Source organism: Labeo rohita, chromosome 24 (genome assembly GCF_022985175.1).
Source record: "Labeo rohita strain BAU-BD-2019 chromosome 24, IGBB_LRoh.1.0, whole genome shotgun sequence".
NCBI classification, from domain to species: Eukaryota; Metazoa; Chordata; class Actinopteri; order Cypriniformes; family Cyprinidae; genus Labeo; species Labeo rohita.
In genome coordinates this window covers 5060453-5074254 of record NC_066892.1, presented here as the reverse complement: position 1 = coordinate 5074254, position 13802 = coordinate 5060453, and the positions used below count along the sequence as shown (strand labels likewise).

Here is a 13802-nt window from a genome sequence, read left to right as displayed (position 1 = left end):
TTTTATGAGAAATGTCTGCTGGATGCTTCCGCTGCCTAATGGATCAAAAGAGCACTTGTCTGTTACTATTCAGGGTATGCGGGGCAACCTTGAATGCTGCCATCGCTGCAATTGCAAGTGAGACAAAACGATAAACCGTGCACTGCAGGCATGAGCAAAGATTTGACTGGTGCTGTCCTGACACTTACAATGCAACGGGGGTCTTGGGGTGATTCGCTAGTGGGCCTGAAACAGCTATGTGCATAAGTGTTAAGTCTTAAAGGAATAGCTAACCCAAAACTGAAAATTTGCAGTGAATGGGTGCCGTCAGAATGAGAGTCCAAACTGCTGATAAAAACATCACAGTAATCCACTAGTAATCCACACCACTCCAGTCCACCAGTTAACATTTTGTGAAATGAAAAGATGTGTTTTTGCAAAAAACAAATCCATCATTAAGACATTTTTAACTTCAAATCATTGCTTCCAGGCTAAAATATGGGTCCTCTATCCATAATATTGCTTTCTCCAGTGATAAAGTCATCTTGTCTTAATTAAAGAGGGAAATATGCACAGATGAAACACTGTTTACAAGCAAAAACAGTCCAAAACAGTTCTAAACAAATTGGTATTTTGGCTAGAAGCAATGATTTAATGGTGGATTTGTTTCTTACAAAAACACAGCTTTTGGCATCACAAGACATTAATTGGTGGACTGGAGTAGTGCTAAAGAGGTTTTTATCAGCTGTTCGGACTCTCATTCTGACGGCACCCATTCTTTGCAAAGGAACCATTAGTGAACAAGTGATGTAATGCTACATTTCACCAAATCTGATGAGGAAACAAACTCATCTACATGTTGGATGGCCTGAGGGCGAGCAAAATTTCAGCAAATGATCATCTTCCTTAAAAAAGAAAGGTTTCAAAAGGGGTTGTGCACAGATCAAGCACATTTTACAAACAAAAACAGGCCAAAACTGTTTTAAACAAATTGGTATTTTGGTCAGAAGTGATGATTTTAAGTTAAAATGCCTTAATGGTGGATTTGTTTCTTTTTCACAGCTTTTTGCTTCACAAGATGTTAATTGATGGACTGGAGATTATTTGTGGATTATTGTGAGGTTTTTATCAGCTGTTTGGACTTTCATTCTGATGGCACCCATTCACTGCAAAGGATCCATTGGTGAGCAAGTCATGTAATGCTACTTTTCTCCAAATCTGATGAGGAAACAAACTTGTCTACATGTTGGATGGCCTGATCCAGAATAAAATTTCAGCAAATTATGATTTTCCTTAAAAAAGAAAGGTTCTTTGGTACCCTAAATGCACAGATCAAGCACAGTTTACAAGCAAAAACAGTTTTAAACAAATTGGTAATTTAGTCAGAAGCGATGATATAAAGTTAAAATGCCTTAATGGTGGATTTGTTTCTTACAGACACACAGATTTTTGCATCACAAGATGTTAATTGATGGACTGAAGATTATTTGTGGATTATTGTGAAGTTTTTATCAGCTATTTGGACTCTCATTCTGACGGCACCCATGCACTGCAAATGATCTGTTGGTGAACAAGTGATGTAATGCTACATTTCTCCAAATCTGATGAGGAAACAAACTCATCTACATGTTGGATGGCCTGATCCAGAATAAAATTTCAGCAAATTATGATTTTCCTTAAAAAAGAAAGGTTTCCTTGGTACCCTAAATGCACAGATCAAGCACAGTTTACAAGCAAAAACAGTTTTAAACAAACTGGTAATTTAGTCAGAAGCGATGATTTAAAGTTAAAATGCCTTAATGATAGATTAGTTTCTTACAAACACACAGCTTTTCGCCTTCACAAGATGTTAAATGATGGACTAGAGATTATTTGTGGATTATTGTGAGGTTTTTATCAGCTGTTTGGACTCTGACGGCACCCATTTACTGCAAAGGATCCATTGGTGAACAAGTGATGTAATGCTACATTTCTCCAAATCTGATGAGGAAACAAACATCTTGGATAGCCTGAGGGTGAGTAAAATTTCAGAAAACAATAACTTTTCTTAAAAAAGAAAGGTTTTAAAAGGGGTTATGCACAGCATAACAAGCATTACAAGCAAAAACAGTCCCAAACAGTTCTAAACAAATTGGTATTTTGGACAGAAGCAACGATTTAAAGTTAAAATGCCTTAATGATAAATTTGTTTCTTACAAACACACAGCTTTTCACTTCACAAGATGTTAATTGTTGGACTGGAGATAATTTGTGAATCAATGTGAGGTTTTTATCAGCTTTTTGGACTCTCATTCTGACGGCACCCATTCACAGCAAAGGTGAGCAAACGATGTTATCAAGAAAACAAACTCATCTGCATCTTGGACAGCAAACGGGCATTTTCCTTAAAAAATAAAGGTTTCAGAAGGGGTTTTCATAGTGAATGCTATAGAAAAAAAAATTCTTGGTACCCTAAAGAACGATTTTTGATTACATTTGGCTTTATTTCCACTATACAGAAGCATTTGTGGAACGTAAATATTCCAAGGGTGTTAAAAGTTCCTTATGGAACTATCAATGCCAATAAAGAACCTTAATTTTTGTCTTTAACAGACACATCAAACACTAAAGGTATAAAGGTCTCTCATTAGAATATAACCTTAATCATCTCTGAAATAATGTCTACGAATGTTCATGATAGCATAAACTATCTTTTTCTTTGTGCAAAAAAATTCATTTTTGTTCCTTAGCTCAAGACAAAAACTCAACTCCCCAATTACCTGTCTGCATATATTTTTCTGCTTCAGTTGATCTCCTGAGAATTTTCCTTTTGTTTGCACTATATCAAGCCATAAAACACAAGACAGCCTTAAGAAAGACATCTTTTAGGCAAGGGAAAGCCACAAGATATTCACCAGCTGTCTGCAGGTCACATTCAGGTTGAATCAACAACGCGCATAGCACAGTCACTCCTCCCTCGACACGGAGGACCATTATCACTATATTTAAACAGTGTTTCGTGTTAATGAGGCACTATAGGGTGTATGTGCGTAATGAGCAATCTGTCGTAGATCACACTGGCAAAACATTATGATAATGCTGGCCTGTTCGTGTTTAAGAATGCAGGCGACTCTTCCTTCTAGTTACTTGCTTAGCAGAGCGAGAGAAATGTGTAATTCATATAATGGATATGAATGTGAACACATGCAATACAATCACAGATGGGTCGCAACGAAAAAGATGACAGCTGACCGTCTGACACTTGGACACTTGTGGTGCTAAGTCAAGTCAGTTGTATGTCTACGGTGCTTTCGGCATATTGTTTTACACACACACACAAAAAAATCTCTTTGGGAGATGTTTGCATGCCAGATATTAACCAGCAACATCACATTTACATGTTTATTTAAATGAATTATTCAATCACATTAAACTGAGGACAAATTGGGTGCTTGAGGGCATGCAAACCTTAATTAAAAATGATGGGCGTCCCTAAAGACTCATCTTTGAAGGGCTGCCAACCCAAGAACAATTTGATAGACAATGTTTAGCACGAGGATGGGAACAAGGAGATATGTTGCTTTATTGCACCTGATGTGAATGGAAGATCTGACACAGCAAAATGTGCATAAGCAGGCTGTTCTGTGCTCCAGCATGTCTAATGCAGCATCAAAGGCTTCATACACTCATTTGTGTTCTCAAGTTTAACCAACAAAGCATCATTTTAGATCATTCATATGGGTGTTCAGTGAGATTTCTGGATTGCACTCCCTCAGTTGTCCTTTCCATAATTAGATCTATTTGAATGGTGACTAATTTGGTTAGAAACACTTGTCAGAAAAGCTTCAACGGGTCAAATAAAATATGTGCATCTTTTTATACTGCAATAGATGGAAATCCAAGTACTACTAGTTATAAACGCTTACCTGATATTCAACTAACAGGTGGTAATTTGCAATTGGTTCCACTCATTCAAGTTCACAATTCTTCCATCCCTCTTGCATTTGTCATCACTGTCTATGTGAAAACGAGTGATCAGCCTCCGGATCATAACGACCACTAATGCACAGTCTCCATCCGCAACCGCTTGGCAAAATCCTCCAAAGCGAGTCCTTTAAACTTGCTCTTAGTTTATATTCCCACAACAGGCGAGACGCATCTGTCGTCTTGTTCTCCAGCATCCTCCGCAATCCGAGCCATGCAGCTTTCCATCTACATATCTTCTGCTGTCGCTAGGCATCCTGAGCAATAATAATGACCGGCTGGAAACCACAAGTAGCGATGTCCGATTCGCGAACGAACCGTTCGCTGAACTGATTCTTTCGAATGATTCAATCGAGCCGATTCGCAAAGCGTGTGAAAGCGAAATCAATCAACTGTGTTCCAAATAGAACAGCACTGTACTGTAGTCTTCTATTTTGACTATTTCGAATAGTATGCCACACACATGACCTAATTATGTGGCCTGTTTAATTTAGTATGTGAAGTACTAAATAAAATGATTCTTTTTTTAAATCTAATTTTGTGTACAAATGCCTCAACTTTTGGTTGTTTGGTCAAACACTGACATTACTTACAGTTCATTTCTCACACTAAAAATCAATAGACAAATTGAGTTCACTAGGACACAGTGTACACTGCAGTGACTTATAGGGTGAATGCAGGTAAACTAGGTCACTTTTTACTACTCATGCACATTATAGCAGATATAAAAGCCATGTGAGTACTTCAAAAGTGCAAAACATACTGCATACTTCATATGAGTGGTAGTTTATTTTTCTAAACCAACAATGGCTTGGTTCATAATAGCATACCCTGGTGAAAAAACCAGCATATGCTGGTAGGCATGTTTTGATGTTGGAATGCTGGTGGTTTAAGCTGGTCCTTCGCTGGTTTAAGCTGGTCCTTTGCTGGTTCATGCTGGTCCTTGACCAGCAACATGACCAGCAAAAACCAGCAAAGGACCAGCTTAAACCAGCTAAGGACCAGCTTAAACCAGCTAAGGACCAGCTTAAACCCGCATCAAAACCTACCTAACCAGCATTCCAGCATCAAAACATACCTACCAGCATATGCTGGTTTTTTCACCAGGGTACACTACCAGTCAAAAGTTTTTGAACAGTAAAATCTTTATTGTTTACACCAAGCCTGCATTTATTTGATCCAAAGTACAGCAAAAACAGTAAAATTTTGAAATATTTTTTACTATTTAAAATAACTGCTTTCGATTTGAATATATTTTAAAATGTTATTTATTCCTGTGATTTTAAAGCTGAATTTTTAGCATCATTACTCCAGTCACATGATCCTTCAGAAATCATTCTAATATCCTGATTTGCTCAAAAAAACATTTATTATTATGATTATTAGATTAAAGTAGAGTTTTTTAAGGTTTCTTTGATGAATAGAAAGTTCAAAATAACAGCATTTATCTAAAATGAAATTATTTGATCACTTCAAAGCATCCTTGCTAAATAAAAGTATTTTTTTTTAATAATTTCTTTTAAAATAAATAAATGAATAATAAATAAATAAATACTGACTCCAAGCTTTTGAATGGTATAGTATTAATATACCAGAACTTTTTATTTCACATAAATGCTGATCTTTGGATCTATTCATCAAAGAATCTTGAAAAAAAATGTACTCAACTGTTTTAAATATTGATAATAATAATAAAATGTTTGTTGAACAGCAAATCAGCATATTAGAATGATTTCTGAAGTATCATGTGACACTGAAGACTTAAGTAATGATGCTGAAAATGTAGCTTTGATCACAGAAATAAATTACATTTTAAAATATATTCAAATAGAAAGCAGTTCTTTTAAATAATAAAAATATTTACTAATTTTGCTATACTTTGTATTAAATAAATGCATGAGTTTTTTTAAAAAAAAACACTGAAAATTTTACTGTTAAAAAACCTTTGACACTACATTGGTAGTGTAGGCAAATACAATTCTCATTAATACTCCTTACTATACAATACACTGTGTAGAATGTAGCAAAAGTGTACATTATGTACTGTAGTTTATAATGCAGGAAGAACCTCTTGTGTTTTAAATCAAACTGAGGTGAATTGCACACAAAACAACGATATATGCTACATTAATCACATAAAGGCTACAAACAGCAACCCAGCGTTTATCCTTCTTTAAATGAAATGTTAAATGTATAAGTGAGCGATGACTCAATCGAATTTGCGGTTTCGTATTTTGAACCGGTTCATTTAAAACGAACCGCCCGAACGAACCGACTCGCTGAGTGAACCGAACGTGCCTATGCTAATCACAAGCGCTTTTTACGTCCCTCTCTCCTCTCCCCTTTCATTCCTTCATTGTTAACCGACGCTTAACATCTGTCTGTTTTAATCTGAATGCATTAGCAGAATATTTATAAGTGAAAATCAAAGCTGAGGGGAAAAATACGCGGTGCACAAGCGTACGAGAGGGTGGCACTTTAAGGCTCCATCGTGTGCGTGATTCTCAATGCGGTATTATTTGGTGAAGGAGGCAGAAGAACCCACGGGCTGTACGAGAACATTCCTCACAAAGCTTTACATAACACGATGTTTCTACACAACATTATACATTGCCATGGATAAGTTAGTGCTAGCAATGAGTTCACTCAGGGACGCTAGTTATCCTACAAAAGACTCAAATAAGAGCCTTTGCTTACTATTTTAGTAGTAGTCAGTAATGCATGCAGTCAGCATGTTCTCTGTCTGCTGTGGTTGTCTTGTATGTCTGCATTTTTTATCTAGCACTGACATGCAAATGCAAATTTTAAAAAAGGATAAGTATATTAACTTTGTTTCAAAAGTATTAGCACCCTCTTCATTCTTTCTGCTAGGTTTTCTATTGATTTTCAGAATGCAGGGTGTAGTGGTTAAAGATCCAGGCTGATAGCGAAAAGGTTACAATTTTGACTCCCACAATAGGTTATCCATGAGCGATCACCGTTGTGCCTTTGAGCAAGGCACTTAACCTCAGGTTGCTCCGGAGGGACTGTCTCTGTAATAACTACTGTAAGTCGCTTTAGATAAAAGCTTCTGCCACCATGACTTGCTCACACAGTCTTCGCAGCAGATTAACATTAATATAAAGCATACATTGAGTCATCAGACATACCGCTGAATATCTATTCCCATTGCACTTTATCTAGAAAGGCCGTTACTATGATCTCCTGAACCAGAGGTTGTGAAGGAGCCCGATTGAGCTGCGCTCACATTTATTTCCCCTCTCTCAGCAAACACAATCCGGTCTCTGTTCATGCATACATTTATCAGGCCCTGTGTGATTGGAGTCAACAATGTAAACAGTTGTCAAGACTGATTGACATAACTGCAAATTATATGCAACTGTTTATAGATCATTAAAATGCAATGGTATATTTTTATACTGTATGTTTAACTGCAATAAAACAAAGGCAAACACACCCGGGCTCACAGAATTTATTCATGTCATTGAGAACAGAGAAATGAATGCCCTTGCTTTTACGGCACTATGAACAAAGGATACTACCTCCATTTCTGTAATTAGTTTTGGCAGATAAGAAATCTGACTTACAATTAAAAACTCCCCCAGAAGAGGTAGAAAATCTGCTTAGCGTGTGCCTGTTTTAATTACTCAAGACAAGAGGCCCTATTGAGAGGTGCTTCCTTTATATTCACAGCAATGATGTGATGTTATCTTTTATCTTTATTTGATGGTTATTGATTTTGCCTGTTATTCACTTTCTTATTCACGCTTCTTGAACTGAAAATTAATACAAATATCATTTTGTGTACCGTTTTCAGTCACTCTGTGCCAAATATTGGTCTCTTTGGTCTAAGTTGCCTGACTATAAACTTTAGTCAGGTTATTAGACCCCATATTGAATTTAATGCGGCTGTGAGAGATCGATGTCACGTAGATCCATTTTCACCAACTTTCAGAACTATTTTATGAATATTTTATGAATATCCTGTCTATCTAAAGTTGTTTTCAGAAGAATGTTTTGCTATTAAACAACAGTGCAATCAGTATTTTTTATCCCTCACGGCCTCGTTTTCATTCCGCCAAAAATTAAATATGGCGCTAAGGTCTGCACAGAGCCATTATAACCTATCACAATTAACTTTAAAAACACTCTTTGTCCTGTTTTCACTGAAATACCCATCTAAGCAGCTCTCCAATTATGAATCACTTCTAAAATGTGCTAGGCTAAATGCAAAGAGGTGCTAATGGGTACTATCAGCATACAAATGTAGTGACTTTACAACTCAATGAATATACAGTGACTCCAAGTAATTGGACACTCAAGCCACACTTAAAAATATAGTGCATTAGACAAGGGAATATAAAACAGAATGGCATTTGTTTTAATAAAAATACAGCACAAACACATCTGACAAACACGACTGGAAAACTGAAAGTTTAACAGGGTACTCAAGAAATAAAAAATAAGACATAAAAACAGCACTTTTTGACCTTTTGACCCTGGTGAAAAAAACAGCATATGCTGGTAGGTATGTTTTGATGCTGGTTAGGTAGGTTTTGATGCTGGTTTAAGCATTAAACCAGCAAAGAACCAGCTTAAACCAGCATCAAAACCTACCTAACCAGCATATGCTGGTTTTTTCACCAGGGGATTCACCCATCACGTCATATATCTTCATAAACACGTATCCTATGTATAATACAATAAAGTAACTCTTTCATAAGATCGTGCTGACATTTATATATAGCCTATACATGTAACATATTGTTTCAGCCTTAATTTAATTGTCAAACCATTTTCATTGCATATACATAGAAACAACAGAAATAACCATGCAAGACCTAATTAATCTTCACAAGTCAGAGGTAACTTATTAATCATGCTAAACTAGAGCTAGTCGAGTGAACGCAAGAGGGCGCTAGTGAACTAAGATTAAACCAGACATGCTCTATCTTGAATGTTTGTTATATTTCAGTAAATCTCCAACTTTAACTCTAAATGCACTTGAATGAAATTAGCATTTTTAAAAACATTTTTAAACTGCTGAATCTGGAAATCTGTTGGAAAACTGACAACATATATTTAAACATTACTAGAAAGAGGTGACAAAATTAGCCTAAAATCAAACCAACCCAAAAGACTATAACGTTGTTGTTTTTGTTTTTAATATTCACAAACCAGTCAGGACCAACAGTAAACAAGCTCTACATTTCCATAGGCCACCCTGCTTTAAACATTCAGGTATAATGGCATTCCAACAATCTGTGTGCTTTGGCCATCTGTGACAAGTCTGAACATTATTTCACCTCCATACGCATCGCTAGCCTGAACACCTGTCTTCCTTTCCTTATTCGCATCTGGCCCCGCCCCCTAAACCACGCCTCTATTTCGATTGGACCGGAGCTCATGAATATGCAAGCATCAAACGCTCGGCCCCTCCCTTTGCACCTGATTGGAAGTATTTACTTGTTTTTTGCACTGAGGTGCTGGAGTGTTAGAGCAGCTCTGCGCTAGAAGATGAAGCCCTGCCGGACCGAGCAATAAGGATTACCAGTGATTTGACTTTATAAAAGAGAAGAGAGGACCATTATATCTGCCAGTCAACTTTATACGTATTCCAGGATGCCTCGTTCATTCCTAGTAAAGAAGCATTTCAATGCAGCCAAGAAACCGAATTATAGTGAACTGGAGAGTCCAACAGGTAATAAACTTACTCTAACTCGTAATAGAGAAAAGTTAAAGTTAAGTGAACTTTTTTAGTGTGTTGCCACACTTTGTTAAAGTTCTGGCACTTGGAGTTGCAACGTATTAAAAAGTTACACGTATTAAATTAAGCTACTTTTTCGTGATATTTTGTAAAACGGAATAATTGGCAACTAATCCAAAGGATACTAATGTAAACGGTTCCCACCGAATAAACTTAAAATTGACAAAATAACTGTTTCATTATATCCACTCGGATCTTATTTAACTCTTAATGGATCACTTTTAGAAGTGTCTCATTTTACAATTCAGTACACATGCTTTAGCATTGTTTTTTAGCGACCTGATATCAGTGTTGTAAAGTATTATCTGAATGTAACTACATGTAAAGTTAATTAAATGTGTAGTTGTTGCATGAATGCAATGTTTATGTAAGTATAAACACTCAGTTTTCTCAATAAATGTACATTAGCTGCATGCATAACTTTAAAAGATGGAAATACCATGTCAAGTACTCAAATACTGATGAACTAATATGATTGCATTTCCCCTTTTATTGCAGTGTTTATTTCTCCATATGTCTTAAAAGCCCTCCCGGTGCCTGTTATACCTCAGCCTGAAGTGTTAAGCCCGGTGTCGTACAACCCCATAACAGTATGGACTACCAGCAACCTGCCCCTGTCCCCCCTGCCCAGCGACCTGTCCCCCATCTCCGGATACCCGTCGTCCCTCTCCGACACGTCCTCTAATAAAGACCACAGCGGTTCGGAGAGCCCCAGGAGCGATGAAGACGAGCGGATACAATCGACCAAACTGTCAGACGCTGAGAAGTTTCAGTGCAGTTTGTGCAACAAGTCCTACAGCACGTATTCCGGACTCATGAAACACAAGCAGCTGCACTGCGACGCACAGACCAGGAAATCGTTCAGCTGCAAGTACTGCGAGAAGGAATACGTGAGCCTAGGGGCCCTAAAGATGCACATAAGGACACACACGCTGCCGTGCGTTTGCAAAATGTGCGGGAAAGCTTTCTCCAGACCTTGGTTGCTGCAGGGACACATTAGGACGCATACAGGTGAGAAGATCATGCAGTGCAGATTTTTAATCTAAATGCATGCTTAGATGTTGCATTGCAGTGCTGTAGCATATGAACTGACATTGCTTTTGTGTTCTTTAGGTGAGAAGCCCTTTTCATGCCCCCACTGCAGTCGTGCATTCGCAGATCGGTCCAACCTCCGGGCTCACCTGCAAACCCACTCGGACGTGAAGAAATACCAGTGCAAGAACTGCTCCAAAACTTTCTCTCGCATGTCGTTGCTGCACAAACATGAGGAATCTGGCTGTTGCATTGCACACTGAGACAATCACACAAACACACATTCACTAAGTGCCTCCGATCATGAACTCTGATCTCGGATTTGCTCTTCCTGTCAGTATACTCGTGATGAACTGGATACGAAGCGTCCCAAAAGCGATTTGAATGAATAAAGTGTTTGTGGAGTCATTCGGAGATCAGATTCCAACCAAGACGCTACACGCTTACAAGTAAAGCTGACCCAAAACAGCCTTTTTTACTTCAACTTTGGTTCCTGGAGAACCTTTGACACCCTCAGAAAGGAAACGGCAACAAACAAAAAGACTGTTTACTGGATCCCTGGTGGTCTTGATTCATTTTTTGTGTGTAAACGCAGATTCATGTGCCCGTCATGTGCCTTTCATTTCAACAGTATTTGCCCAGTCCGGGTCGGGTTGATGTGTACTGTACATTTGTTTACGGATACGTACTATTTGGGAGGTTTTAAATGTGTGGCCTCTCTAAGCAATAATTTAATGCCTGTGACTGAATGTTTAATGGGTAACGGTCACTTTTTTTCTTTTTGGAGAGGTAATCGGTCAGACATTTCACACCGTAGATGGTGGCACACCAATGAGCTTGAGACCAAAGGAATAATTAATGCCATGTTTTTAAACAGGGAACAAGTGCAAAATGACATTTCTTGAATTAAAAGTATTTAAACTGTTGTGCTGTCATAACACAACAGCAGATAACCAGCACTCAGACATGCAATACATTGCCATGTGCCTTTTTTCATCAGGAACTTTGGAGATTTTGCCATGTAATTGTTTATTTGAATGTATATGACACTGATATGATTGTACTTTGTATTGAAAGTGTAAATGAATGGTATGATTTTGTACAAAAAATAAAATTTACACTTTTTGAATAACTCATTGACAGTCCGCATCTATTTGGCATCCATTGGGATAGTTTGTGCAAAAATGAAAATTAAATTATAGTTTACTCACCCTCATGTCACTCCTAATCTGTAAGACTTTATTTATCTGTGAACAGAAGAACAAAACAATTAAAGTGAATGGGGTCCAAAACAACATTTTGATTTTTGGGTGAACTATCACTTTAGGCTTTTAACACTTGAATTGAATAACAATTAGCTCAATGTTTACATTTACATAGTGTTTGTAATGGTATGCAAATGACAAGGGACTTAACGGCACATTAACAGGAATGTTTCTTACCGAAATCTCATAAAAAGTGCTGTCCTTTTGCTAAAGCATGCTGATTTATCTGAATTAATTGTTAAAGTTTAGAAATTACAGTTAAGCATGGTCATGCATGATGGAAAGAGCTGGTTTTAATATGGTTTGACTCATTCCCACAGTTAACTTGCATTGTGGGAGTTCATCAAAGTGCAGTTTAAGCATTTCATGCTGCAAATGTGTTTGCAGTTTACTGTAACGGAAAACGGAAAGAGCAAGTTGTATGAACTACTATCATTAATTTAAAAGTCAAGCTAGTGGAGATGCTATTTATATTCAGGATTCAAAGTTAGTCAGGACTTGTAAAGTCATGGAAATTAAGTGGTCAGAAGATGTGGGAACGATGCAGGTTTTTTTTGTGCATCTCAGTGGAATGTCCTTATTTTAAAGTCAGTGGTTTTGTGGCCACATCAACCTGTCTTTGCGAACCTGTTCGGCTCCCAAACAAATCCCAAATGTTGCACCTCCTCCCTATGTTGATCTCACTTTGCTGCCAATTTCTTTGAAGACTCTGGGTCTCTGAAGGGGCCACTATGGCAAAGCCAGACTGGCTCTCACACATGTGAAAGTCCTTTACTGGATTATTACTCAGCAACCTCACAGTACACAGTGGGAACTCACAAGACTTGCGCAAACCAGCGGGCTTTCAAACGTTTAACTTCTGAATCTAATTTTGAACAGAAGTAAATGGCTCCCAACTCCTTTGCAGAAATCACCTGAAACTGTGACTGATAAGCATTATTCCAAGGATTTTTCTTATTTTGTTAGGAAAATTCTATTCAGCGTTTATATAGGATGATATACATTACAATAGACAATTTACTCTGCCTCTGAAACAATTTTTGATTTTTTTGCTGACAAACTGGTTAAAGTGAGTGTAGTATATATATATATATATATATATATATATATATATATATATTAGGGCTGTAACGATAATCGCACGATGTGAGGCGCGTTTAGTCAATGAAGCCGGTACTTTGATTAGTAGTAAAGCTCCATCACGTGCGTTCAGCTGGAGCGGCAAGTAATACACAGAGCCGTAAAGCACTGACAAGCTACGCCAAAATCGCGTTTCGATTTAGCTTCATTGACTAAACGCGCCTCATGACATCGTGCGATTATCGTTACAGCCCTAATATATATGCACAAAATTATTTAATAAAACATATAGCATACTAAATCTTTAAATAAATATTATGCATATATTTAAGTGCTGTCAAATCGATTAATCGCAATTAATCGCACCAAATATAACTATATATAAATACACACACATGCAAGTATATATTTTAGAAATACATGTAATACATATATAAATATAATTTAAAAAAACAATTTGAAAAACTGCAAGTAATACATTAAATTAACCATAACAAAAAAAAAATAGATATAGAAATTATATAACTCTGTGTGTGTGTGTGTGTGTGTGTGTGTGTGTGTGTGTGTGTATTTTTTTCATAGTTAAAAAAAAAAAATATATATATATATATATAAGTGCTGTCAAATTTATGAATCGCAATTAATCACACCAAATATATGTATATATAAATACACACGCATACATACATATATATTACATATATATTTTAGAAATA

At 37.0% G+C, this 13802-nt stretch overlaps 2 protein-coding genes across 4 annotated transcripts in view; one reads left to right on the top strand and one right to left on the bottom strand.

Annotated features, from left to right (window-relative positions):
* Positions 1-4208, bottom strand: part of sntg1 (syntrophin, gamma 1) — a 63405-nt gene extending 59197 nt beyond the window's left edge. For all 3 annotated transcript variants that reach the window (XM_051098736.1, XM_051098738.1, XM_051098737.1), the window contains exon 1: positions 3885-4208. The gene's annotated coding sequence lies outside the window, so the exon portion shown is untranslated. The remainder of the gene's footprint in view (positions 1-3884) is intronic.
* A 5218-nt stretch (positions 4209-9426) lies between these two features.
* snai2 (snail family zinc finger 2) lies at positions 9427-11868 on the top strand. The gene is made up of 3 exons (XM_051098739.1): positions 9427-9643; positions 10208-10720; positions 10823-11868. The coding sequence occupies exons 1-3, from the start codon at positions 9565-9567 to the stop codon at positions 11002-11004; spliced, it is 774 nt and encodes a 257-aa protein (XP_050954696.1). The 5' UTR covers positions 9427-9564; the 3' UTR covers positions 11005-11868.
* Positions 11869-13802: the final 1934 nt, after the last annotated feature.